The 27,378-nt window shown below is 51.9% G+C and overlaps 2 protein-coding genes across 3 annotated transcripts in view; one reads left to right on the forward strand and one right to left on the reverse strand.

Moving 5' to 3' along the window:
• Positions 1 to 4,444, forward strand: part of ADIPOR2 (adiponectin receptor 2) — a 102,351-nt gene extending 97,907 nt beyond the window's left edge. For both annotated transcript variants that reach the window (XM_080810692.1, XM_080810693.1), the window contains exon 8: positions 1,593 to 4,444. In XM_080810692.1, coding sequence (XP_080666818.1) covers positions 1,593 to 1,721 — 129 coding nt within the window. In that variant the 3' untranslated portion in view covers positions 1,722 to 4,444. The remainder of the gene's footprint in view (positions 1 to 1,592) is intronic.
• A 4,109-nt stretch (positions 4,445 to 8,553) lies between these two features.
• The window catches only part of CACNA2D4 (calcium voltage-gated channel auxiliary subunit alpha2delta 4), a gene marked incomplete at both ends in the record, with an annotated part of 114,757 nt that continues 95,932 nt past the window's right edge, over positions 8,554 to 27,378 (reverse strand). The window contains 12 exons of the mRNA XM_080810292.1: positions 8,554 to 8,658; positions 9,394 to 9,488; positions 9,768 to 9,880; positions 11,543 to 11,660; positions 14,241 to 14,261; positions 14,568 to 14,623; positions 14,943 to 14,995; positions 15,569 to 15,644; positions 16,047 to 16,117; positions 21,265 to 21,327; positions 21,489 to 21,533; positions 22,546 to 22,607. Coding sequence (XP_080666418.1) covers positions 8,554 to 8,658; positions 9,394 to 9,488; positions 9,768 to 9,880; positions 11,543 to 11,660; positions 14,241 to 14,261; positions 14,568 to 14,623; positions 14,943 to 14,995; positions 15,569 to 15,644; positions 16,047 to 16,117; positions 21,265 to 21,327; positions 21,489 to 21,533; positions 22,546 to 22,607 — 878 coding nt within the window. The remainder of the gene's footprint in view (positions 8,659 to 9,393; positions 9,489 to 9,767; positions 9,881 to 11,542; positions 11,661 to 14,240; positions 14,262 to 14,567; positions 14,624 to 14,942; positions 14,996 to 15,568; positions 15,645 to 16,046; positions 16,118 to 21,264; positions 21,328 to 21,488; positions 21,534 to 22,545; positions 22,608 to 27,378) is intronic.

Here is a 27,378-nt window from a genome sequence, read left to right on the forward strand (position 1 = left end):
TCCGCTGAGCAGGGAGCCTGATGCAGGGCTTGATCTCAGGATCCTGAGATCATGACTTGAGCTGAAGGCAGAGGCTTAATCAACTGAGCCACCCAGGCCCCCCTACCAGAGTCCTTTTTGATACTAAAAATTGGTGATTTGTAACAAGATTTTTGTATACGTGTGTTTGGTAGCAAGAGTGGAGGGAGACCTAACTAAATTGTGGTTAAGAGAGAGGGAAAGAGAAGAGGAAAGAAATACAAGGGTCCAATAGATGGAAAATTTTGTAATTGAAAGTGGCCTGAAACATTTTCAGTAGGTGCAGGATTGAAGAGTTTTTTGTTTTTTGTTTTTTTGTTTTTTTTTTTTTAAAGATTTTATTTATTTATTTGACAGAGATCACAAGTAGGCTGAGAGGCAGGCAGAGAGAGGGGGGAACAGGCTCCCCGCTAAGCAGAGATCGGGGCTCGATCCCAGGACCCTGGGATCATGACCTGAGCCGAAGGCAGAGGCTTTAACCCTCTGAGCCACCCAGGCACCCTGAAGAGTTGTTTGATATGAAGTCTGACCTTTAGAATTCTGTTCCTTGACCTGTTGCTGATTATTGTAAACTAAATTGATCATCCAGTCTTCAAAGTTTAATTGGAAGACTTTCCATAAAATGAATATAATGCTAACTTAGGCAACCTTTTCAGATTCAAATTAGTTAATTTATCTTTTGGGGATTGCCTTCTCATCATTTTGGCATCAATTATGGATTTAGGCCCCCCCCCCCCCCCCCGCCCACACTTATTTTGACAGAATGAATCCCCTTTGATTTCCTAGGAACCTTTTCCTGGGATGTGACTTGTGGCTCTTTCTAGTTTAACCTCTAAAGTTAATACCTTTCTCTTTATGAATACTGTTTTGTCACTGTACTTTTTCATTTTGAGATGATAATGAGAGAATAGTATAATTTTTGAAGTGATGTTGGTGCACTGAGCAATTGATAGATCCCTTTTAAAAAATGAACTAGCATTCAACAGAATAGATTAAATCAGAAAAAAAGCTCATGTGCTTGTAGACCAATTTCTGATTAGAGAAGGAAGGAAAAGGCCCGACCTTCCTAGTCTTTTGATAAGGTGTGTTGTTTGTGAAATTTCAGAGTCTTAGAGCTGGAGAGACATAATGTTTTAACCTTCTACCTAATCCTGGAAATCCCTTTAGTTTTTCTGAGAGAGAGCAACATTTAAATTGGCCATAGCTCTGGTGCTTTTTTAATGCCGTGATAAAAGGTTTCTTCAGCAAACAGGAAAACCTCCCTGTGTCTAACTGTAGCTTTGTAGTCTGTTAGCAGGAGTGTGTGTATGCCATTAACCTGAGTTCACCAGATACTCCTATGATATGTGTACACATCTTCATGGTTAGAATTTAGCGGCAGCACCTTGATTTCTTTGGGGACAGCTGGACTTCAGTTCAGCAGAATGTGATAGGCCTAATGGATGTTCAAGATCTGTGGACACCTTGATTTTGAGCTCTGTAACCTCCATTCCCTGCCCTGCTCAGCACAAACAACCTGAAGACTGTTTAGCAGACTTTAATAATGAATGGGTTTCTCTCCCACCCCCCTCCAGTTTCACTCTCATCAGCTGTTTCACATCTTTGTGGTTGCTGGCGCTTTCGTTCACTTCCATGGCGTCTCAAACCTCCAGGAGTTCCGTTTCATGATTGGTGGAGGCTGCAGTGAAGAGGATGCACTGTGACACCTTCCAGAAGCCGGGGACTGTGACCCTGAACAGAGCCTGCAGCGTCTGCAGGCCTCCCTTACCGGCCATTGATGCCAGTGCCAGAGGAGCCCCCAAACTTTGACAGCCTCGTGGGCTTTGTGATGCCCCTGGGGCTCCACCTGGTACATGACTGAGAAGAGAAAAACAAAAATAAATCATACCTCAAGGATGGAGTGCATCAATTTGGAGAAAAGGAGAAATGGCCCAAACCCTGACTTATAATTGGGATCTACTGATTGAGGGCTCTGCACGACCTTGGCAAACTGGCTTCTGATCCGTGTCACATTTCTTTGTAGAAGATGGGAACACAGTTTAGCTGGTGGTTCGTTCTTCTCCCTTTCTCGCTCCTTAAATCAATTTAAAAACCAATTTAGGTGAACATTTATATCCTATTAAAGGGTGGGAATGTGATTTTAGATGCTCTTTTGGGAGAACAAAGAAATTAATGTAAATAAGATTTCTAACTCACTGTTTAAATAAGAATTTATATAAACATTTAAAACATAGGGGTAGGGGAGGGAGGGGAATTTTGTACAGAATGAAACATGCAAGTACCACACACTGTTTCAATTTTGCACAAAGTGACTGTAGGAGGATCAGGTGATGGCCCCAGAATGTATAATGCCTTGGTGCACCAAGGTGCCTTCTAAAGGCTGGCATACCTTGGACCCTGTGGGGCAGAAAGTACAGCCCCAGCCCAGTGATCACATGACCACTCTCATGTCTGAGAGCCTTAGGGAGTCCCAAGGTGGAGGGAAGCTGTATGTGTTTTCTCAGTGGAAGCAGCACGTGGATGGCTGACAGGATGTGTTAGATAAAGGCTCTAGTTAAGGTATCATTTGAGAGAGTGATTTGTTTTCTATGCTGAGAGTGACCCCTTCTAAAGAGTAGAGCCATTTACTTGGGAAGGTCAATTATGCCAGCAAAGGGGTAGTGGAGACAGTAGGAGGAGCTCTGGAAATGTTAGCCCAGGGGCTGATCAGATTACTTCATGGCATCCTATTCAGTTTTGTGGTGATTTTTATCTGCAGGGATGTGACAGTTTTCTGTATCTTTGCTGTGGAGCTCAGGAATGCCCCAGAATTTTCCTTCTGTTAAAGTCACTGCCCTAACTACCCTTCCTCGTCTTGGGAATACAAATGGACCTTTTCCCTGGCATCACAGTTCCTGGCATGGAGCCAGCCACAAAAGAGATTTCCAGCTTGTCCAGGTGCCTCCTGAGCTCATGTACATAGGTTGGGAGAAGGCTTCCTCTGGATCAGGAAAGGTGAATTTCACCTCTAGCACCACTGTCTTAGTAAGCCTAGTTGTGACACACATATCAGCTGTCTTTGAACAAGAAAGCCAGTCCAGTACCTACCATGGAGTCATCAGTATTCCCCAAACCCCAGTTTTTGGGGATAGCATGGTGGGAAGTTTTAAAAGAAAATGGTATGTTATTGCCAGGGAGTCTGGTACAGCCATATCTTTAAAGAGCTGCTAGGAGTAGAAAAAAGTTTGCTCATGCCCCAGAGGTATCCTGTTATGGTGTCAGGGAGAGTGGTAGGGGAAGGATCTGGTTCATAGAATTCTAATCTTGGCTCATAGGCAAACCACCAAAATAGCACTTGAGTCTTGGGTTACTTGCTGTCACCCAAGGCTTCAGGTGATTGAGTTACATCTTGGGGATTGTGGGTTTTAGAACTAAACATTGAAGCCCTAAGTGTGGGGGCTGGCACCCTCCAGTAGGCGTTTGGCGTATGGGAAGAGTCTGGTATCCAGCAGAGCGTTGTCTTGTTGGTAATCTCCTTTCTCTCCCCTTCCATTCGCCGGCAAAAGCTGGGAACGGGGAAGAAGGACTCCACTGTAGAACTGGGGAAGGACTTAAGAGTATTTTGGTTCTGGGTAAGGTCACTGCCTTGGGTACCAAGGGACCCAACAAGAGACTTCAGTAGGTGAACTGGTGTGGTGCCTGACACAATAAAGAACAGTATTCCTCCCTTTGAGGGAATAGTCCAGCAGGGCAGTGGCCATCTGGAAGGAGGGACACTTAGTCTCATGGAAGCAACAGCACATATCAGAAGCCAGTACTTGCTCTTCGGTCATGCACTTTGGGATACAGGGTATAAGATGCAGCCCTGTAACACCACCAACAGAAGAAGTAGTTTCTGGGCCCAGTCACCCCACACCCCAAAGGAGGAGCTAAATCTGGTTCAACATAGCACAAACTGTTAGGAAAAATGAAATTAACATCAATGATGTGTCATCCAGTAAAAATCTCCCTCTTTAGGGTGTGTGTGCGAGTGCGTGTGTGTGCGCCCATTTATGTGTGTGTGTCTACGTGCAACTCACTACCAACAGCCTCACTGTGCACTTGGTCTTCACAGTGCTCGCTGAGAACTCTCACCAGGTTGGCGCCTGAATGCCTTACTCTCAGCATCAGAGGCTTGCTTGCTCTGTGCAGATTTTTAATTTTCTTCATTGGCCCTAGGCTGGTTAGGACCTCTACAGCTTCATTCTTTCATCATTAAATAGTGGCCTTTTTCAGTATTTTCCCCCTTCCCCTTTATAAATTGCTGAAGCCACAAAGCACATTTTTGGGGGATCATAGAAGGTTGGGGTTTCAGAAAGGCCTCTGTGTGATGGTTCCATTCACCATGGGATTTCCCTTACTTGCTGTATTCTCAACTTCTAATAAAAAGAACCAAATGGAATATGAACTTTGGTCGTGTACTGTTTTATTGACTCAACTTACCTGCCTTGAAGTCTTAATTTAGACACGGAAGCTTAAGAAATTGTCAGAGACTTCCCGGTCTGAATGCACAAATCAAAGTTATTTATGCCCAACTCACTTTTCCTGACCTTTCTTAAGCTTTCATTACAACTGGGATGAGGTTTAGAATGGAGGGGAGAGCTAACCCCAAGGGGTAGTTAATTTATGATTAAAGTTTATCAAAATAATATCCAACATAATGGATACTTTATGTGAAAGTTTCTGTTGAAGGACTTGGTATCTCAGATGCTCATAACCACCTTCTTGTGAACTGATTAGTATCAGTCATTTCTAGATTTGGAGACTGAAGCTCAGAAAGGCCAAATGTGACTCTTGTGCTACACTCTTCACAATAAGACAGTTCGGATTAAATCTCACGTGTTGACCTAAAGGTTTGGGGGTTTGTTAACCGTTTGTGTAATTTAAGAAAGGAGAGGAATCCGTGCCCCTTTGCCTTGGGAAAATTGTCTTTGCAGGGGAATTTCCAGTATTTGGATTCTTTTTTTTTTTTTTTTAAAGATTTATTTATTTTAGAGAGAGACCATGGATGGGAGGGGCAGAAGGAGAGAGAGAACCTCAGGCAGACTCCGTGCTAGGCTTGGAGCTAGACTCGGGGCTTAGTCTCCTGACCCTGAGATCGTGGCCTGAGCTGAAACCAGGAGTTGGATGCTTAGCCAGCTGTACCACCCACGTGCCCCGAATTCTCATTTTTAGGTATAGATACAGCTTTAGGGTTTCCCTATGTATCACCTGGGTATAGAACACTGGATTGCATTCTGCTCTTTTGAGCCATTATAAAGAACCATTTGGTTTTTTCGTAGTTTTTTGCTAAAAACTGTATGCTCCCTTTCTCAGGTGAGGACCCTGTATGATATTGCCATGGATATTGCAAAGCAAATAAAGGACAAGTTTGAATTTTCACTTTGTAGAATGCTAGGGCTCTGGGTTTCCTAAAGCAGCCCTTGGGCAGTGTTTTTTTTTTTTTTTTTTAAACAATTTATCCTAGAAGTAATATCCTTGTCTCTAGAATATTTAGCTTCAGTTACAGCATTCCTTTTCTCCCCTTTTAAAATGGGCTGAGGTTCTTTGCATCTTTCACTGAGATCAACATTTCTCACACTTTCCATAGTGATTGGTGGGCGTTTCCGCTGAACTCTTGCTCTGATTTCTTCCTATTGTGACCCCCCACCCCCATATTTACTTCTCTGACTTTAAGCTGCTTCCATTCCCCTGCCCTCCCGAATCAGAACTTCACTTAGCATTATAAAGTGGTGAACTGTTTTACATGAAAGCACTTCTATCAAAATGTACAAAATTATTAGCTGGATCTAGTAGTTAATTTATTCCTGGTACTGAGGAAGGAGGATCTGACAGCAGCTTTGAGTTCTTGGTCATTTAAGAAAAGATAATTCAAGATGCTGACAGAATCTTGTCATTTTAAATGGCTTTGGTTCTAACTCCGTTTGCCTGTGATCAGTGATGACTCTTTAGCTTGAGTCAGGCCGCCACCTGCTGTCCGGTAGTGGTTCTGGTAAAAGAAGGAAAATAGTTGCTCTGGTCTCAAGCTCACAAGAATATTCCGTTCTCTCAAGTGAGGAGCAAGGTTAGTTTCTCAGAAAGCTTAGTTTATTCCTTCCACTGGTTCTAAAAGTGATTTCCCAATTTTACAGTTTCCTCCTGGCCATCCAGAGACAGTGGGATGAAGGAGACAAAACAAGGCCGGGAGCTGTCCCAGCACTTCCTAATTTTGGTTTCTAGTGTATGAGCTGCTGAAGTGAGCACCTAGTCTTAGTTTTTAAGTGATAGGGCCAAGAGAGTTGATAAATTTGCCTGAAAATGTTCTCCCTGGGTGGGCAGGGAGGTTAGGCCTTTCAAAAGACAGGCTTGCTGTCCTAGAGAGAAGGACAAGCAGCCCGTGTCTGGGAGTTGGTAATTAGAGGTCAGATGCTGTTGAAGGGCAGAACGTTTATTAATGCCAAAGAGAGGCAGAGGGGTGCACGTGGGCACTGGGTGTTATTGGTGGTGAAGGTGCCCGAGCAAGTCAGGAAGTGTTCATGCAGCCATGCCTGTCACGATAAGGTCTGGACAAGATGATGGGGAAGCTCTGAGCTCTGGCACCTGACGGGGCTGGAGAAAGGGTTCCCTGTCGTGCCAGATGGACACCTGTGATCTTTGCCTATTGTTCTTGACATCCACATTGTCATTTCTTGACTGACTTCTCTCCACCCCAAGGAGGTAATAGACTAACAGTAGTTAACATGTAATTTGTGCTTATTGTATGCCCAGCACACTGCATGAATAGAACCTCACAAAGCTCTTTCAGTCATTTGCAGCCAGTTCTCAAGTCTCTGCTGCAGTTTCCTGGTCTACAATATGGGACAGATAACAGTACCTACTTCAGAGGATTGTTGCCAGATTAAATGAGTTAATACCTGTTACTTACCAGGTACCTGTAAGCCTTAGCCATTCCTAGCATTATTTTCCCACTTAAACTGGCAGATCAAGTGAGTTTGAGTCACTCTCTTCTCTGAGGCTCTACTTGTTCAGCTGTAGGTGGGGCTGCTAATGCCGACCTCACAGGCTTGTTGTGAGACTAAGTGGTGAAAGTGACGTCATCTAATCAGTAATGTAAGGCATTTTACAAATACGGCAAAGAATGCATCGTTCAAAGTTGGCTCACTGTACAGGGAAGTGGGGCCATTTGCTGGTGGGAAGCTTGTACTCTGAATTGTGGAGGGCCGAGAAAAAGGGTCTCCCGAGGCCCGGCATGCTGTCCATGCTTACCTTGGGGCTTGGCTGGACTTCATCGTTGGAGGTTGGTTGAATTTAAAGTTCTGAGGCCACCTCAGAATTTTCTGCATGGTTCTGCCTTTAATGTTGCTCTCACAGTAGAGCCAGGTTTTCGGGGGAGGGAGGAGGAAGCTCCAGGGCCTTAAGACCCTGGGGGAGGTGTGCATGTGGAGAGTAAGTTCCCAGATAGAGCTCCCCTCCTGGTGGACTCTGTTGTGCATGTTGGAATGTTCCTTGAAATGCCCATCCCACAGTCTTTTTAAAATTTTTATTTTATTATTTTTTAAAGATTTTATTTATTCGTTTGAGAGAGAGAGCACAAGCAGGGGGAGAGGCAGAGGGAGAGGGAGAAGCAGGCTCCCCACTGAGCTGGGAGCCTGACATGGGGCATGGGGCTCAGTCCCGGGACGTGGCAATCAAGGTAGTCTCTTTTATAAAGATAAGTGGCTAGAACAGACCACTGCGGGAGCTGGCCCTCCCGGGGAGTCTGGAGCTAGCCTTCAGGAGACCCCTCACCAGGCCACTGTGAAGGACTGTGATCTCCCTTGTTCTATCACCTTTTAGTGCAGGAGCTATATATTTTACCCTATTGGCTTTTTCTCAGATGCAAACGTTTCCGTATGTTAGCATTTTGTAAAGACAGTTTTGGAAGTTTTAGAAGCCATAGTTTGCAGACATGCCACAGTAATATAAAAGGATTTAATACCTGTTCCTGTTCTGGGTTTTTCCCATTACTAGTTACTTCCTTGCCCCCCCCCACCCCTTTTTTGAGCAGCAGCTAGGAAATTGACCTATCCCCTCACCATGCATCTCAATTGAGAAAGCTCTATTTCAGGTGGGGGCATGTTCTTCATCTCATTTCTGCTGTTGGCCTCGTTCTGTCCCTCTTTCTCATACCTTGAAGTTCTTGGATTCTACTGAAGACCAACCAAGTTCATTAGAAACAGCTGACCCTTGGCTGGGTCTGGGCTTCTGGAGAATAGATGCAATTAACTTCTTTTGTCTTGGGCCAAGTTGAGCTCACGCTGGACTCCTGAAGAGGAGGTAGGAAGGGTGGTACTAGACTCCCCGGAAGGCCTTTAAGAAGTGGTTTCTGGCTCCACCCGGCAATCTCAGGAGGCAGGGACCATTAGCCCAAGACTGAGATGAACAGTGACCTGGGTGATAACCCAGCTGTAGTGAGGTGGATCCCACGGCAGGGGCTGACTCTTTAGAATGTCTTTGGAAGGATCATCTTGTCAAAACAGAGGTGAGGTTGGGCGGGTGTCACCGCAGCAGCTGGGGTGGTAGCCCCCAGGCACACAGAGGCAGCAGGAGCATGGGGAGCGAGGCTGAGGTGTCTGAGGTGCCGCCACACTCCTGGGCATTTTCCTGTGAACCCAGAGCAGAGATGAAAAGACAGCCTTCCGGATGAGGCAAGGAAGAGGGAGGAGGGCCTCTGGGACTAATAGCCAAAAACCTGGGGAAAGAGGGAAGTCCCAGAAAATAGAGGAAACACTGCCATCTTTTTTAGACCGCCTATTATTTAGGGCAAAGGAGAGGCTGTGCACTCAGCCCAGAACTGGGTTCAAGCCTCCGCTTGTTCCCAGTCTTATAGTGGCCGTGGGACCATCGTCTTAGAATGACTTTGGGGAAGCCATCAACTCTGGAAACTTCCTTGATGTGGATTATTTGTGGCAGTCATATTCAACAAAGACAAAACCATGAGTAAGGCACCCAGCTTAAGCTAAAAGCACCTTACATAGTGGGCGCTCAATTAATGTCATTAGCATGTGCATATATTAGCTTCCTCCTATTTGCTCAGATCGTTTGGAGCTAACTGCAGTAGTAATGAAGGCAATAATGGGGGAGCTGCATTTGAAATCACTGAGGGCCCAAACCCTAGGAAATTTGGCCCTCAGCTCCTGGTTGCCTCCATATGTGAACGCCACAGGGGCCTGAACGTCCATGCACAAGCATGAATGTGTTCCATGGACGTGCACAAGCAGGGTTGCATTCATAAAGTAAACGTCAGCTCCCATCTGCAAATGCATAGGCCTCGTCCAAGAGCCCAGGATTTGTGGATGAAGACCAAGTCCCACCCCTTTGCCCCCCTCCAGCCCTTACCTCTGGATGGAAGGCGTGGCAGGAATCTGGTCTCCTTCGAAGCTTCTGGGAGCGCAGCCTGTCACACTTGACGGAGGCATTATGTGCAGAAGTCACTGTTAAGGCGAACACCTCATGACAGCAGCGAATTCTGGAGATTCTAGAGACTAAGTCTGGAAAGAGCCTAGCCCGGGTGGAACCAGCTGCCTTGCAGAAGATGGCACCCTGGGTAGTGGGGGGGAGGGTTGGGGAACAAATCCCGAAGCCCTGGGTGGGAGGGGGGGGATGTTGGTGGGGAGGGAGGCTGGCCTCGCCTCTCAATATCTGAGCTCCTCAGTGACACCAACACCTCCATCCCTCCCCCAGCCCTCATTTCCCGGAGGCTGGAAGGATATATTTGACTTCTGTAGCCTCCTGCAGGACTGGTGGGAAGATGCTACAGTCACAGGTGGGGTCTGTCACCAGGAGGAGAAGGTTACTGTTGGGAATCTGTTGCATCACAAATATCCTGCGGCCAAGAGAGAAGTGGGTCGCGGAACCGCTCTGTGGCAGGCTCAGCTTGGAGCTTCTAGGGAATTTCTGGGGACTTAGAGTGTGGAGTTGGGGTGGCAGGGGAAGGAACAGAACCGTGAGGCTGGTCGGATGAGGAGCAGCTGCAGGGACAGTCCTAGGCGAGGAACTCTGTTCTCTGGGCTTATTTTACCCACAAGCTTTTGCAGCTGTACTGCTCTCTAGCAGACTGGAGGTGAGGAAGTTCAAACTGAGATAATTCTTGAGAGGGAAAGGAATTGTCATTAATATGTTCAGAGACAGCAGGCATAAATCAAGACTGTCCCAAGCAGATAGGGATGTATGGCGGGGGCAGGCCGTGCCGGAAAGATGCGGTGCTCAGGTTTGGCCACAAGGTGGCAGAGCGCGCCCGCACACGGCCCTGGAGGGCTGCCAGAGGGAGGGAGGAAGGGATCAGGGAAAGCCTGTCTGCACGAAGCTGGTGCCTTATGTAACAGTAGCTGCCACTTCCTGAGCATTTCCTCTGGGGTGGATGATTTCTCTCTCTCACACACACACTTAACCGCCACCACTCCGAGGGAGGTGGCTGTCGTTCCTGTTTCGTGGAGGAGAACCCAGAGGCTAGAAGAGGTGAGGTAACTTGCCCAACGTTACAGGGCTGCAGAGCAGCAGAGCGTTTTTGAACTCGAATCTGTCTACCCTGAAGTCAGCGCCTTACACCAGACCACTTCATTCTCACAACAAGCCTTTGAGATAAACGAGTCACAGGAGTTCCCAGAAAACCGCTCTGGTGAGGTTACCGTCCACCCAACATCACACACTAGTAGGACCGTCCCATGCCAAGTCTGAGGAATTACACTAGAAAGTAATTCCCCTGAGATCTGGGGAGTCCAAGGGACATCCTGAGAAGCACTTGGCGAATGGCTGAGCTGGCTGAGCGGACACCCTAGAGGCGGCCCAGCACAGAACTTCACAAGTTGGGAGGTCCCCGAGGCCGGGGTGGGAGTTGGCAGGAGAGAAGTTTCTGTCGGCCCTCCCTGCTCCCTCAGGCCAGCGCTGGCCAGAGCCGGTGGGATGCAGCTCGGTCTCACGGCCTGCACACGGGCAAGGCCCAAGTCTCGGCGGGGCGCACACACGGGCTCCAGGGGGGCAGCGGAGAGGAGAGGCCTGTGGGACCTGAGAGCACGAGGAGCCCTCCTCCAGCCCACCACTCCCGAGCTGGCCTGCTTCTCTGCACAGACAGGTTTCTGAGGGAGCGCCGACTGGCCTCTTTCCTCACCGCTATCCTTGCCTCCCGGTGCCTTCCCAGGGCCTGCGGATGTCCCTGGGCTGACGCTGAGCTGCTGTGGGCTAAGCACACCCACACTGAAAGGGCCGCCGAGAGGGGCTGTGGGAGCCTTTCCTCTGGAGCCTGGGGTAGGGTGGGTGGGCCCAGATCTGGCCTCGGGACCACCTCTACCAAACCGTCCAGTGTCCCAGTCAGCCTACCCTCTGCCCCAGCCCATGTTTCCTTCACGAAGGAAAAGAGGAAGCAAAGACAGGGATGGGGGTGGGGGGGGTGGGGGGGCGGGAGGGTGGGTGTGGGTGTGGTGGTGCATCAGCGGGGTAGGGGGAGGGAGGAGCCCAGCTGCAGACAGGCTGCGCGGCCCTCGGATCTTACTTCTGGCAGGCTCCACACTCAATGATCCCATTGGTCTCCCGGATGGCCGTCTGGTGCACAAACACAGGGTACGCTGTGTCACACGGCTGCAGCACGTCCTGTTTCTTGTGCTTGTGGGCTGCAGGGAGACAGAGTCACAGATGGGGAAAGGGGCATCGCCAGATGAGAGGGCCCCAGGAAGCCATGCCTGGGGGGTCTCGGCTGCAACCCTGGCTGGCAGGTGTGGTCACTACTATGCAATGGGACACCCTTTTATCCCTTTGTCAGAAGGTTATCAGGGCTCGGAGAGGAGGAGGGGAGGAAGGAACACAGGGAAGGAAAAGGGACAGAATAAATGGAGCAGATGGTGTCACAGTGGGAAGGGCAGCAGACCAGGCACGGGGGGCCTTGGCTCTCGGCTGTGTGTGATTAGCACACTAGCCCCGTGACCTCGGGGAAAATCCACCTTCCCCCTTGGAAGCCTGATTCTCAGTGTAAGCTGGCTGGTTGGGAGAAGGTCTGGGTGGGGACCCCTTGAAGGCTCCAATCAGCGCTGATATCCAGGGTCTGAGAGGAGAGCAGAGGCAGCAGGAGGGCCAAGGGGTGACTTGGGGGACACTTTGGTCCCTTAATCCTACCCCCCCCATTCATTGTATACAGGTGACATTTCTCAAGTCTAGCTACTGTGCTCTGCACATGCAGCTCACAGACCAGACCTAGGCTTGCTCCCTAATCAACACCCCCCCCACCTCACCCTCCCCCCCCCACCAGTTTTGAGCAGAGCAGCAAGGGCTGAGCGCCAGCCTGCCTGGGCCTGGGAGAGAGAGCCGGCAGGGGCCTCCAGGGCCCAGCATGGCCGAAGCCCAGGAGACACAGCTCCCAAGCTTTCCGGCTCCTTAGCGGTGCACTGAGTCCCCTCAGGAGCAAAGGATGGAGTGAGCAGGACTCGGAAAAATGAATAGCAGAGGCCCGGGCAGCTCAGTCCTGGAGGATGCACATTGCACCTGGGGTGAGCAAAGAGCCAAACGGGGCTGGTTCATGGACTGAACGACATTATTTTTGGTGAAAATAGCAGCCCTGGTTTGTTAACACAGCACGTCTGTTTCTTCCAGGCACTTCTCTGTGCTTCCTGGTTTCTTAGCACCTATCTGTGGAATGGGGATTGTGGGCAGTGTCACCCCCATTTCATAGACCCCCATCTCAGGATCACACGGGGGTTAGCAGGAGAGCACCCAGACCCAGAAACTTCCCACTGGGCCGTGAAGGCAAAAGGGAAGGCCAGTCTGTGGGCAGAGAAGTGCGAACTGCGGGGAAGAACCACCTGTTTAGTCGGGGGCTCTGCACACTTGCTCAGTTCCACCAGACCTTCCAGGGCTGCTGCTAGGCACTTTGGCTGTGTGGGCCCCTTGGAATCTGCGAGTGGGCACCCTGGCTAAAGCCTGCAGGAACCTGGGGGCCGGCTTTGCTCCCTCCTGGGCCCAGTTACACTGGCCTCGTCCCCAGTGGGGGCTGGCTCAGGCCTGGGCCGGTCACCCGAGCCACTTCGTGTAGGTAGGTTATCTCCACGACAGCGATAGGGACCGTGCAGACAACGACAGACTGGAGTAGGCCTCCATGCAGCTGGGACAGGGCCTCCCTCAGGGCCTCGCTCAGTCCATGTCCTTGGACTCCAAGTCCAGCGCTATTCACTGAGGACATGGATGAGTGGCTGAACCAGGCCTCCTGGGCAGGAGGGAGAAGCTCCAGGGGCAGCTTCCCTGAAGAGGAGAAACTGTGAACAAGCAGGCGGAGGGCGATCGTTCTCAGCGTTTGCAAGATGCAGCTGCTGGCAGGGAGAGAACGGCAGGGAGGGGAGCCGTGCCCCCGGCCCATGTTCCCATTCAGAGGGGAGGAGGGCCCCGTTTCTAAATGGGTTGTGACACGTGGTTCCTGGTTCCTGTCACAGACACCATCAGGAAGCCAAACTCTTAACAAAAATGGGGTGGGGAGAATAGCCCAGGCAGTGGAGATGTTCCAGAACCCCATGGAAAGGGCTCTATTGACGGAGGGGTTGAGCAAGGCTGGTTAAAGCGAGACAGTCTGTGTGGTAGGGAACCCTCCATCTACCCTGGGAGTGGAAGCCAAGGACTGCCTATTGCGTTTAAAGGTCAAGTGGCTTCGCTCTTCTGGGAGAGCAGTCCAGAGTCACAGCTGGCTGAGACAGAGGACATTTCTTTGGTTCACGGTCGGGCCTGTGGAGGGCACTGTCCTCAGACCCAAGGTCACAGGAGATATATTATCCCCAGAGTGTCCAAGTGACCAGACCTAGGCCTCCACCTGCCACCCCCTTAACCCTGCACACTGCTGGGGGCTCGGTGGACACAGGGAGCTGGAGGCACCCCTGTTTCCTGCTCCACGAGGAGACCTGGTGCCCGCTTACCTGCACGTGGTCACAGCCACTGGGCCACATCACCCTTCCTCCCCTTGGAATCATAAGTGAGCTCACCCAAGGAGATGGCTGGAGGTTCTGTTTGCCCTGGGCTAGGACTATACTCGTGTGGGACGAGATCTGGGTGACAACCTCATGCCTTAAGGGATGGGGCTTTCGAGTGGGAGAGGGCCTCTGAGTTAGGGGTTCCCCGGATGAAGAGAGCTCAGACTTCCTTGGATGGAGAGCTGAGGACAGTCCCTTTTCGAAGTCCCTCCCCACACCCCCAGAAACCTCAGCAAGGCTACTCACAGTGATGGAAGACAGCTTTGGCTGTCCAGAACATGATGGGCACGATGTCACATGGAGGGCAGGGTGGCACGGGGTGGCGATGTCGCATGGAATGAATGATGTCACACGGAGCAGTGGTGTCCCGAGATGGCGGTGGTGTATGTCACACAGAGAGGTGAGGGGAGCCAGAAGTGAGGGGAGGCCATGAGAGAGGGCCCGGCGGGGTGAGATGGGAACCACGGACTCTCCAGAGTCCCCATCCCATCTGTCATCCGCCCAGAGGTGACAGGTTCCTACTGAAATGGCTTTGAGAGCAAACACTCCATTTTTGCAGTCCTGCATACTCACCCTCGGCCCCACTGTCCTCTGGCCAGGAAGCCCATGCACTCCACTCCAGCAGGACCCTGTCAGACACAGAGCTGAATCTCCGAGACCCCGTGCCCTTCCCACCCGGGGGCCTGAGGGGTTGGAGCACCAGAGCTCCCTGGCAGCCCCTGGTCCAGCCCCTCTCCTCCAGGACACCCTGTTCCCTGCTTGGGGCTCCTGGGTGAGCAGGGAGCAGTGTGTGTGGGGGGGGGCAGGCACGAGACACCCAGGGATCTCACCTGCCTCCTCTGGGGTTCCGGGGACCTCATGCAGCTCCTGTTAACCCTCATAAGGCACACCTGCATGAAGTCCCCCCAGTCCCCCCCAACCCCCGTCCCAGGAGCAGACCTCACTCACAGCAAGAGCTCATTCACCAGCCACCTGGTAGCGGTCAGGAGGGCAGAGATTGACTGGGAAGGAGAGGGGACACAGGGTTAGGCACAGGCCCCTGGTGAGGGCGCTCCCCAGGGCACTGTCATTAAAGACCAGCAGGAGAGACGTGAGGTGGTGGTGGGGGGCTTCCCCCCTGCCCCTTCCAGCTGCCACCACCTCCCACCCCTTCCCAGCAGAGGGAGCATTTACAACTGTTATGTGATAAATTCCTAGGGCACTTGGGGTTCGACCATGCCCATCAGGAGGACTCCTCAAGTTGTCTCTCTGATGAGCCACTTGGTGCTGTTCCTGGGATCCTTTGTGATACGTGTGAAAGCGCTTGCAAGCGAGGCAGGAACAAAACAACCCAGGGGCTGCCCTCTGCTTTCTCTGCCAGTGGCTCGTTGTCTCAGGGGGCGGCCAGAACATGCCCTAGAAGCCCCAGAGAGAAGACCCACAGGCCTGGGGCAGGGGCAGGCTGAGGACAGGGAGCAGGGGTGTGGGTCCAGGGGTGCGGGATGGGGAGGAGATTTGACAATACTTTCTGGTCCCAGTCAAGAGTGGGGTCCTGGGGGTAGTGGGTGGGAAGAAAGGTCTGGGGTGACACTCACACTGACCAGGGGCCGGGCGGCACTGGGGTGGTGACTCAGGGGTCTGCACATGGCCTGGTAGTCATACATGGTCACTCTGAAAATCAGAAACAGGACCTGGGGATTCAGACCTTCCCCTACCCCCTTCACCACCCTGTCCCCCACCCGGGGTGGAGGTTTGCTGCAGGGTTCCCATTTCCCGGGCTTCCTGAGGGTGAGGGAGGGAGGATGGGCGATCAGACCATTTCATCTCTGCACTTCCACTGCTTTGAAGACTTGGAACAACAAATTCGGTTTTCCCTCTAAGGGCCCATAGGACCTTATACCCCTCTCCACCTCATGTCTAGTCTCTGGCTTCAGAAAGGTTGCTCTGGGAGCTCTTTGGGGCTTTCACTGTGGGTTTTTGAGGTCAGGATCCTGATATCTTTCGGGACCAGTTAGCATCAGCTCCCGCCTTTTCTGTGTGTATTCAGTCTGGGGAGAAACATGTCCCACTTACTGGCTGAACACCCCCATGCTGAGCAGCTGGGTCATGAGAGCGCCATCCACCTCCCCCAGGAATCTTCCCATCTGTGAGGGCGAGAGAGACAGGGAGAGAGAGAGAGAAATGGAGAGGGAGGGAGGGATGGGGAGGGAGAGTGGGAGAGAGAGGAGGAAGAAAGGGGGAGGGGGAAAAGGGACCACAGAAGAGGAGGGGGAGGAAGAAAAGGAGGGAGGAGGGAAGCGGGATGAGGACTTCTAAGTCTCCCACATTGGGCCAGGGCTCACTGCTAGCTCCAGACTTCGGGGGTGGGTTGGGTCTCCCCTATAGATACCCAGCAACGGAATCAGAACTGTACCCATTCCACCAGCTCCCTCCCCCTTTAACAGGCTCCCCTGCCTTATTCGTTATCTTAGCACTTTTCACTTAGTTGGCTATGAAATCAATCTAGGGGCTACGATTGGATTTTTTTTTTTTTTTTTTTTAGAAGGCACAGAATTCCTTCCTTTGGACAGTTTGGTGTGAACTGTGTGTAGTCAGGTTAAACAAGGTTTTGTGAAATTTGATTTGTTGTATATGGTGTGTGTGTATGTCCTGGGTCAGATGTAACATGTATCTCTTTCTGTGAGTCATGGTCAAAAAAGATTCAAAAGCAGCCGTCTTCTCTGCCTCTCACAATGGCATCCTTATCGCCCAGCCAAACACAATTTGAGAACTCCGGCGCTGCCTTTGATTTCTCTTCCCTCTCCCCTCCCCTTCCCAATTAATCAATGTGCCCTGCTGGTTTGTCCTTCACTTTCTGACTCCTGGACAGTCACTTCACCCAGACCTCTGTCCTCCCAGCCATCTACTCCACCCTCCTAACAGGGCTCTCTCCCAGTTCCCAGCCCTGCTGCCAACACAGCTGGGATTTGGTCTCTCCCTCTTTTTTTTTGTTTCCTAAAGAGCAAAATAGGATCCTCCTTCCCCCTCGTCCCTCCTTCATGGCCCAGTCAACCAGCACTGGTGAGCACCCACCACTGGTGAGCACCAGCCCAGGCCGTACCTTCCAAGCCCGCAAAGTCCCCCAAGTCGGTTGACAGTCAAGCCTGCTATGATCTGGCTTCAGGCTGCCCTCCAGCCTCACTCCTACACTGACCTCCCCACCTGCCCTGGCCTCTTGCTTCTGCGGCCTTCTCAGCATGGCAGAGAGGAAAGAGCCTGGACTTCAGTATCAGATTTTGATTCAGATCCTGGCTCTGGCACTGCCCACTGCGTGGCCATGGGCCGGAGAGGGGATAGCGTGTGCCAAGCGTCTGGAATATGGCGAGGGCACTGTATGTGGTGGGCATATGATAAGGAGCTGCTCTGGCCTTGGCTCTTCTCTCTGCCTTGACAACCCTTCCCCAGTCCTCACTCCAAGGAGCCTTCCTTGTTGTCCTCCTCCAGGAAGTCTTTCTTTTCTCACCTTTCCAGCTGGACTTAAGGCCTCCCTCCTCTGCACAGGAAACCGAGAGGCTAAGGACAAAGGCACGAGGGGAGGGGGTGGCCCAGAGAGCACGGGATGGGACATGCAGGCTTGTCTGAGCTCTGCGCTCTCTTTGGCCAGAAGGCCCCTCTGTTCTGAGGCCTGCGAGGCTTCTTGGAGCAGGGCAGTGGAGAGAGCAGAGGACAGCAGGGAGGAGTCAAGGGCATTTAAGGGAAAGACTAGCAAGTGGAAAGGTGTGAGGTATCCGTTCCTGCCATTCTCCAAAGTGCAGCCCTGAAGCCGCCTGAAGTTCCTTGAGCTCACGTGATCCCTCTCCATCAGCTGTGGGTTTCTTCTTGCTGTTGCAGGGACCAGATGTTTGTGCGCTCCTGCCTGACCAGACGGGGAGATCCTGTGGGCAGACATCTACCTCCCAGCCCCCCAGCCCCCCACCCCCCACCGTGTCTTGTTCGTGGTTACTGTTCCATGCATCTTTGCTGAAGGAATGTGTGAGGGATTGCACGGGGAATGAATGAGTGACCGGAGTTTTCTCCCTGGGAAAGTACAGTGGGGTGGAAATGAGGCTGGCCCAAATTCCCACAAGGTTTTTCTTTCCAAACTCTATGCTTATTCACCAACTACCCCATGGTTCAGACACTTGATTCTGAGAAGATGAGCTCCTGGACACTGGAAAAAAATGTATCCTCTTCTGTACATAAACAACGTGACCGACCGGGCTCCCTTCTTCAGGTAAGGCAAGCCTGGCTTGAATTATGGCAGCAGTGTGTTGGTCTAAAAGACTACATTTCCCAGACTCCCCTGTGGCCAGAGCTGGCCAATGAAATGTGAGCAAAGTCACCATGTGGGACATCCGGGAATCTGTTTAAAGGGAGAAGACTCCATAGGAGGAGCACCTCATTCATGGCTGTTGTCCTTCCCTTCTGGTCTGGAAAATGGACAAGAAGGCAGGAGCTCCTATAGCCATGTTGTGACCTTGAGGATGCAGACACCTGGTGACCAGACCGTACCAGTCCTGGGCTACCTTCATCTACTCTTTTATGTGAGAGAATAAACCTTTGATTTGGCTAAAACCCTGTGGTGGGGGTTCCACTGCTGACAGCAGAACACAGTTCTTAGCTGATTGTTTCATTGGAACTTCATCAGAGTGAATCAGTGCCTCAAAAAGGTAGATTGACTTAGTTCCTGACCCTGCAAAGCCAAAGTCCAAACACGCAAACTGGAGCACCCTTGTCAGTTCAGGGCGCCCAGATTGACTGCGGGGTCCGTGGCCTCTTTCCAGTCACGGTGCTATACAGGGTCTGGAAGCTCCAGGTCCCTGCACCCCGAGTGCCACCTGCCTTTTGGGTTTGCTTGCAGCGGGGCAGGGCTCCACGTTTCCAGGGCACAATCCACAAATAAGCAACGGTCCTTTGGACTGCCCAAGCTCTGGGGCTGCATGAAAAGAGCCTGGGGCTGCCTGTGTTTTCGTGTCTGTAATGAGGCAGGAGTGCGTGCGGGGGAGCAGGGAGCAGACGGGGGGCAGGTGGCGGCAGAGAACCCAGAACTGATGAGTATTCCGGGTGGCTGGGCCGCAGCCCCCAGAACGAGGCTAATTTGCATGCTTGTGTGAAGCTCCGGTCCCCAGAGGAAAGGGGGACCTGAGGTTGGGTGGGAGAGCCCGTGATTCTGGGATGGAGCAGATGTCTCGCAGCCTCTTCTTACTGACGGACAGCCTCGGTTTCTTCTCTAAAAACATAAGGTGTTCCTTTCTCATGCATAGCCCCCCATCCCCGGGCTCCCCTGAGCTGCTCAGTCTCTTGACAAGTGCCTCTGGCCCTACAGTGGGGCTGGGGAAGCATGTGGGAGAGAGGGCATTAGGACTGTGCTCCAGAGAGAGCCACCCAGGTGGGTGGGCAGGTGGCCAACTGACTTTTTCTTTAGAGGCACCTGGCACTTGGTGTGTAGGGAAGCAGGGAGGGAGAAGGGGTTGCTGAGGAAAATGAGCTGAGACAGGCACATCAGAGGCCCTCTGAGGGCGGAAGGGGTTGCCCCGGTCTGAAGGCAAGCCCAGCATTTTGGGCTGGGGGCAGGGAGGGAGAGGGTGCTGCACCCGCCCTCGGAGAGATTCACCTCCTCATGATGGGGCATTTGATTTTCTAGCTTTGGTGCCCCTGTGAGGTCCATTTTGGAGCTCTCCTGTGTAGGTGCTACCCACAGGCAAGCGGAAGGACTAGGGGTTCCCAAATCTGGGATGACAGATCCACTGTAAACATTACAGAGATCTACAGAGCTGTTGTCACTCTCATGGCCCCAGCTGTCTGCTTCTCTTTCTAGGCCCCCGCAGAGGGCTGTAATCCTGTCATCTGTAGTCTTTTATTATAACAATGAACCCTGAGCTGGAAGAGAGGCCCAGGGGGACCAAATGTCTAATCAGTAGGCCTGGAACACCACCGGGGCAGGAGATCCAGGCGGCCCCTCCGGCAGACCACAGACAGGAGGTGCCCTGGGGCTTTGTACTCGCCCTGTTTGCCCGGCAGAAGGGCCTCGGTGAGGCAGGGCTGGGAGGAAAGTTTGTGTCCAGAGCAGGGACAGTCTTTTCTCCCCAGACCTCTGGATGGACCTTGGCAGGGACAAGGAACAGCCTGGACCTTCCGGCATTTTAGCCCAGCTGGAGAAGTGCGTCCAGATCAACAGCCGCTGGCAGGAAAGGCTAGTTGGTGGTCATGAGACTTTGTTGGGCTTCAGAGTCAGCAGAGGGCTTGTCACAGCAGGGTTGGAGGGCCCCATCCCAGAGCTTCTGACTCGCTCAATCTGGGTCAGGCCCAAGAACTTGCATTTCTATCAAGCTCCCAGACGCTGCTGCTGCTGCTGCTGTTGCCAGTCCCCCCACCACAGGGGTGTGTTTGGGGAGGTGGAGGGGATTGTGGTAGGGCAATTCGGCAATGACTCACAATGGTCCCAGCCTCTGGGTAGGTTGGACCTGGTAACTTGCTTCTTGTGAATAAAATATAGTAAAAGTGATGGGATGCCACATCTGAAATTAAGTTCAAAAAGACAGTGATTTCTGCCTTGTTGTCATTATCTGTCGCTGGATCTTCTTGGCTTGAGGGTAGAAGGTGGGGCCTTTGGGAGGTCATTAGATCATGACGTTGCGGCCCTTAGGAATGGGATCCGGTCAGTATCGATGAGATCCCTGAGAGCTCCCTTGCCCTTTGCTCCACATGAGGACACAATGAGAAGTCTGTGACTCAGAAGAGGGCCCTCACCCCGGGCACACAGGCTCCCTGCTCTCTGTGGATGAGCCACCCAGCAGTGGCCTAAATGGATTAAAGGGGCAGGAAGGTGATGGAGGGGAGTGGGGTGATGAGTCTGAGGGTGTTTGCACTCTGGGAGGAGGCTTCTAAGGCCAGGCCAGTCAGCATCACAGCCAGAGCACAGAAAACATGGGGGGCCCTGTGGTGGAGCCGGGCAGAGCCTCTCCTCGTCGTGTGGACAGTTTCCCTACCAACCATGGGACGAGGCTGGATTAGGGAGAGACAAAATAAAGAAGTAACATTTTCTCTGATGATCTTAGTGGAGAAGTGTCTGCATTTTGTGGTCTTCCTACATTGACTTGGCTTGGAGAAAAGACTCTGCTTTCTTCAGACCGTTCCCTCTAATCTGCCCTAAGCTGCCATTACTTCCTGGTGCCCTAAGCCACCATTAGCAACCATGGTCAGTCCTTTCCTTGACTGGCCTGGCTGGGGGATGACCCGACTCCTCCCTCCTTCCACCTCCTGGACACCTTACCTCCTGAGACCGCCCTGAGATCAGGATGAACCCGTTGTTGTCGATGACGAAGCAGTCCAGCTCCTGGGGAGAGACCGGGAGGGAGGTCATGGCCAGGCCCTGACTGCCAGGCCTGGCCTGGCATGTGGGGAGCCCCCCCACCTCTAGTGCAAAGGTACCCTCTTTAGTTGAGGGGCCCATGGTTCCCGCTTCCCCCGCCGCCTTTCCCCTGGGGGAGAACTTACACTGTCCTGGCAGCTCTCCGGGCAGGGTCCATCCACAGCGCTGCACTGGAAGGAAGAGGAGAAACTGTACATGGTGTGTACCTCCGTGTACGTGTGTGTCAACACGGGAGACACGTACCATGTGAGCATGTCTGTGTCATGTGTGGGTTATGTGTGTGCTTGTGTATGTGTGTGGGGGATGGTGGATGTGTGTTTGCGGCATACTTGTGTGCATGCGTGCGTGCACACTGTGCTGGGTGTGCGTCTGTGTAGGCGTATGTGGTGTGTATGTGGTGTGTGTTGTATGGGCAAGTTATACGTGAGCCATGTGTATGTGTGCAGGCATGACACACACGTGTGCTGTATGTGCGGGTGAGGGTGTGTGTCAGGGGGGTCAGGGCCCTGAGAATCAGGCCCTCGCCAGCCGCCCACGCACAGGGGTTCAGCTACATCCCCCTCCGAGGGAGCCGCACCCCTGCATCCCACATGTGAGGGTTGGAGGCCAGCCTCATGGTGCCAGAAGCCTCCTGCTTCGGAGGCTCCTGTTCTTTGTGTGACCTGGAGCGTGACCCTAGGTTACGGGACAGGTGTCCCTTCCTATCCCATCCCCTCCGTCTTCATGTTGTGGTTCCCCAAACCTGCTCAAAGTGAGGAAGGGGCAACAGCAAGTGGACGGACGGGGCCTTGGAACAGAGGGGCAGATTCTGGTGGAGGAGCTTGAGGGGGATGTGAAGAAACCCAGAAAACGCAGCGGGCTCCGGGGAACCGGGAGCAGAGGCCGGGAGGCAAGGGGTGGGCTGGAAAGCAGTCCAGGCTTGGGTCTTGGCTAGAAGGATGGAAGGACACACGTCTCCTCGCCCCGGGGGCAGGGTGGGTGGGAATATGGGGTCCTGCTCATTCCCGGGGCTGAGTGGAGCAGAGAGACCCAGGCCACTGGCAGAGGCACGGGGAACGGAGACAGGCAGAGAAGGAAGGGATCCAGGAGAGCTGAGCGAGGGTCCCAAAAGAGAGGGGACCTAGAGAAGCAGTGTGGCAGCAGGAGGGAGCCTCTGGCCTTGACCTGCCCCATCACACCCACCTGTCGGGTCGACGCCCAGAATGTGCGCTGCAGGAACTCCAGCCTCATCTGGACGCCCACCGCTGTGGGGAAGTGGGAAGAGGGCAGACAAGACCATGGGTGTGTTTTGGGGGAGGGGAGTGGTGGGAAGGAAGAGACAGTGAGAGAAAAAAATAGAATCGAGTTAGAGAGAGGAGGTGCATCAGCAGGAACCGAGGGGAGGGGTAGCACCGGAGCTGAGTCAGACAGGAGCCTGTGAGAGCCCAGCCCGGGGCTCCTGGCGGGGCAGGGCGGGAAGTAGACGGGCGGCTTCTGTCTCTTCACAGCAGATAATTCTAGAAAACGCTTCCAGAGAAAGATGAGGCCCAGGTTCTAGAGAACAATGAGGGTGGCATTCATCCTCTGATCTCGGGAAACTCAGGGCAGATGCACTGGGCACATTATTCTCCCCTTTCCCAAGGATGGAAGAGAGACGGAGAGAGACTTAGAGAGACGGAGCCATCTGTTCAAGGTCAAGGGGAAACCAAAAGCGGCAGGCTGAGATGGGAATTCAGGGCCCCTCATGGAGCTTTCTAGATTTCAAGTCTGACATAACAGCCTGTCTTGTACCCAATCCCTGCTCAGGGTCTCCCCTACTTTGTAGGAAGGCGCTTTCCTTGCTGAAAGGTGCGACCAGGTTTACCCAGGTTTGCGGGTTGGTTCCAGAAAACCAGACATGCTGCCAACTGGCACAAACTACCCCTTGGTGACGCCACTTACAAGGGGCTACCCATGTCTCTTTGGTTCCCATACAGGCTTAGAAGACCCAAGCTGGAGTTCACATGCTAAGAGAAATCTGAGGTCAGAAAACACAAAGAAAAGGCAGGTTCTATTGAAAAGAAAAAGAATAGAAAAACTAGGTCGACTTCCTACTGTCTGGTATAATAACACTGAAAATTTTGAGTGCCGGGCACCTTCACATCCATGGGCTTATTTCATCCCCACAGCAGAGCAGTTCTATTCTTACTGGGGCTTCACAGAGGAGGAAACAGGCTTGCAGAGACAGCCTGCTTGCCTCAGTCCCCGGGCCCTGAATGGCAGAACGAGGACACGCAGCTGGGGTCTGTCTCTAAGGCTCTTAACCTCTCTGTTCTTCACGCCTGGGTCCCAGTGGTCAGGAAGGAGCCGGCAGGCGTGGGTGAGCAGTCTCCCACGGGGGGCTATGGCTCCCTGGTCTGTACAGGGGGAGTGGATCTGGGTTCCTGACTGCTCCTGCACATTCATGGGACATTCTAATCACCCCGTGGCCACTCGGTGGAGAGATTTTCCACTGTGATCATTCTGACTTCCCCAAACTCGGTAGCTGGCTCTTCTCAATGGACTGGAGTTTCAGCAAAGAGCTATAGAATTGTATCCTTTTGTTTTCAATATGAAATGATCCTAGACAAGTTTGGTGAAAAAAAAAAAATGAGACCAAGGAAGGGTCAAGGGGCCAGAACTCTGGCCCTGGGTTAGAGCTGCGATCTTTGGATTTGTTCCTTCGGTTATACAACAAGTCATGATTATACTTGCCCTAGGAAGGCTGAATGGGTATAAGATTGTTGAGGCTCAAGTGGACAGGGGGAGAGAATATTATCCTACACTAGAGCTTTGGTACTCAAACTTGGCATGTGTTAGGATCATCTGGACACCTGGGTGTCTCAGTTGATTAAGCATCTGTCTTTGGCTCAGGTCACCATCACAGGGTCCTGGGATCAAGCCCTGCATCGGGCTCCTCCCCGCTGCTTATGTTCTCTCTCTCCTCTCTCTCTCCAATAAATAAATAAAATCTTAAAAAAAAATTATCTGGAGGATTTGTCCCCATCCCCATATGTCTGGGGTGGGGCCTGAGCATTGCATTTCTAGAGCGCTCCCAGATGGTGTTGATGCTACTGGCCCGGGAACCAGAGTTTGGAAACCACTCTTCAAAAGCAATGCTGTCTGATTGAACTTTCTGAAATGATGGGGCGTCCAAGCTCTGCACTGTTTCATACAGTAGCCACTAGTTACATGTGGCTGTGGAGCCCTTGACATGTGGCTGTTATGATGGAGGACCTGAATTTTAGATTTTTTAAAATATAATTTTAATTAATTTAAATTTAGATAGCTACATGTGGCTGGTGGCCACCATGTTGGATAATGCAGTTCTAGAGCTCATATGGTTACAGACGATGGAACCAGGTCTCTGAGAGGCCCCTCCTCTCCCTTGGAGTCTCATGGCAGCTCTGTGGCTGGAAGCATGGCTAGCTTTCTCGAGCAGGTCCTCTGATATGGGAACATTTGAGTTCTTTGTGCACTTCCTTGTTGCTGGCTGAAAGGAGTCGGCGAGAAGGACACAAGTACATGGAATTCTTGGTCATGACTGAAACAAAAGACACACAGACAGCAGTAATCCACACACAAAGCTTGTGCTGGAGGGCCCAGTGTTCGCTGGCACATCCCCTCCTCCCTCTCACGGTTCCCTCCAGCCCTGCCGGGGACTTCTCAGTCTCTCCCCATTATTCTTTCTTTTAAGGCCCCCTCTGATACTCATTTTAGACAATTTCTTTCACCTGTAGAATAAAGGCTGAGTGAAAGGAGAGGAACCTTCTCAAAATTGTCAGGGAGCCATCACACTAATGCTTAGAATGATCAAATCTTTGGGATTAGGAAAGTTTATCTACCCCTGTCCTTGGCTTCCTTGGTCAAAGAGCTTTCTTCCTATTCCTAGAGAGAGACTCTGTCTCTCTACCTGCTTGCTCAGAGCCACGGTACCTAGAATCATGACATTCCTGAGCTAGAAGAAATGCTATGATTCAAACACGGAGAGTCTTGAAAGAGTGGGGGTTGATTTCCCCTAAAGAAACAGGTTTTTGAGGCTCTTGCATAGAAATGGGAGGAGTGGGGAGCAAAGCAGGTTCTCTTACCCTGGGTTCTGTCTCACAGCTGGTGCATACGCTCCTCTAAGGCAAGTTCTGGGTCCTTTGCGTGTGGGATCCGTATGCAGAGCTGAGGACATTCCAAATGCTTACTACATCTCCACGCTTGAGTCACTGAGAGCATTTCAAACTTCACAGGTTCCAAACTGAACCCGGGCTTTTCCTCCCCAAAATGTGACCCTCCTTGAGACTTCACCATTTGGGGCATATTCCACTTAATTGTAATCATTTTCCTGTATCCCATCCAAGTTCTGCAGACCTTATTCCAAAACACAGTAAGTCTGTCTGCTCCACCCTGGGCCAAACCCACATCTCTCACTTGCATTAATGTTCTAGATCCCCAAGCAGCCTCTCTGTGATCCGTTCTCCAAGAGTCACGACAGTGATATTTCTGAAGGTCATATCACCTCACTCCCTTGCTTAAAGACTTCCACTGTCTTTCCACTGCTCTTGGAGCAAAATCCAAACTCCTCTGTCATATGGCCCCAAAACCCCACAGGAGCCAGCCCTGCCGTTCGTTCTCTCTGATTTCAACCTGTATCATCTTCTCCCTCGAACACGCTAGTCTCGTTCCCACCTAGGGCTTCTGCATCCACTGTCCTTCCTTCCTGGGATGCTCTTGCCCTAGAACTTTACATGGCTGGCTCCTTCTCATCATCGGATCTCATTCCAAATGTCACCTCCTGGAGAGGCTTTCCCTGACCTCTCCAGATAGAGTAGCCCACCCCTTCATCCTTCATTCTCATTTCATCATTTTTTAGTTTCTTGGCAACATGATTTATTTATTTTATTCTCATTTATTGCCTGTCTTGCCTTATTGGCAGGGGGCTAATAGGCAAGAAGGAGAGAGTTCTGATCCCTTGCACCTAGCATCAGACTTAACGTATCATGGCGCTCCAAAAATATTTTTTGAATTAAATAGGTAAATATTTGTGAATTCCACTGAGCCAGCCTCTTGATGGGGAAGCGAATTCTATAAGATCTCTCAGTCTCGTCCTTTTGGGGCTCGGGACCATGTTGAACTCCTTCCTCCCATATGGAGCCTCGCCCTCTTACAGATCTGAACTTGAGTCCCTAGAGTTGAAGCTGTGCTTTGATTCCCTTGAAGGCCTAGGGGGGAACCCACTAAGGAACGGGGACTTCGGGTGAGACAGAAAGAACTTCCTCAGGACAGGAGGTGCTAGATCCTGAGGGCAGGGGTTGAGATAGGACGGGGGAGCAAGTGAGGGGCATGGGAACCTCTTCAGCAACAGACTGTCTGTTCTGCCCTGCCTCGTAACTTACCATTTCAAACCCTGCTCAAGTCCTGCCTTACAACCCAAACTGTACTTTTCCACCCCAGACACTGAGACAGCCCAGCCTTCTCTCCTGGGAGACCTGCCAGCATGACGCTTGGGTCTCTGTGCTGCTTGCTCAGGTGGCCGGCCATCGTCAGGACCTCATCGGCCCCCCATGTCAGGGGAGCACCAGGCTGGCCAGCTTCCCTCCCAGCACCTCCTAGCAGCCTGCCATGTGCAGGAGATCATGCCTCACGGTCTGATGTTTGCAGAGAGGCTCAGAACTCTGGGAGCAGAGAGATCCAGCAAAGGGGTCGAGGGAACATGAGGCATCTGGCCTTCCTGGGCTGCTCCCCTAGGGGGTTATTAAGGGACCTCCCCCTCTTGCCCAGGCATGATTGGGCCTTGTTTCAGAGCCTGACCTTGGTCCCCAGGTCCTGCTACAATTTGATAAAGGTGTAAAAATGACACCCCCTTCGTCCTGGCCCTAGCCAGGCTTGTCCTCCCCCCTCCCCCGGGCCTCCTCTTGCCCTTCTCTCTCCCCTGCGTCTCCAGAATGATCTCAGGTCTTCCTCCAAAGCAGCTTTTCTTTAAGAGCTGCTTGGCTGTCAGACAACCTAACAAAGAGCCCCGTAAAGCCA

Source organism: Martes martes, assembly GCF_963455335.1.
Source record: "Martes martes genome assembly, chromosome: 8".
Lineage (NCBI taxonomy): Eukaryota > Metazoa > Chordata > Mammalia > Carnivora > Mustelidae > Martes > Martes martes.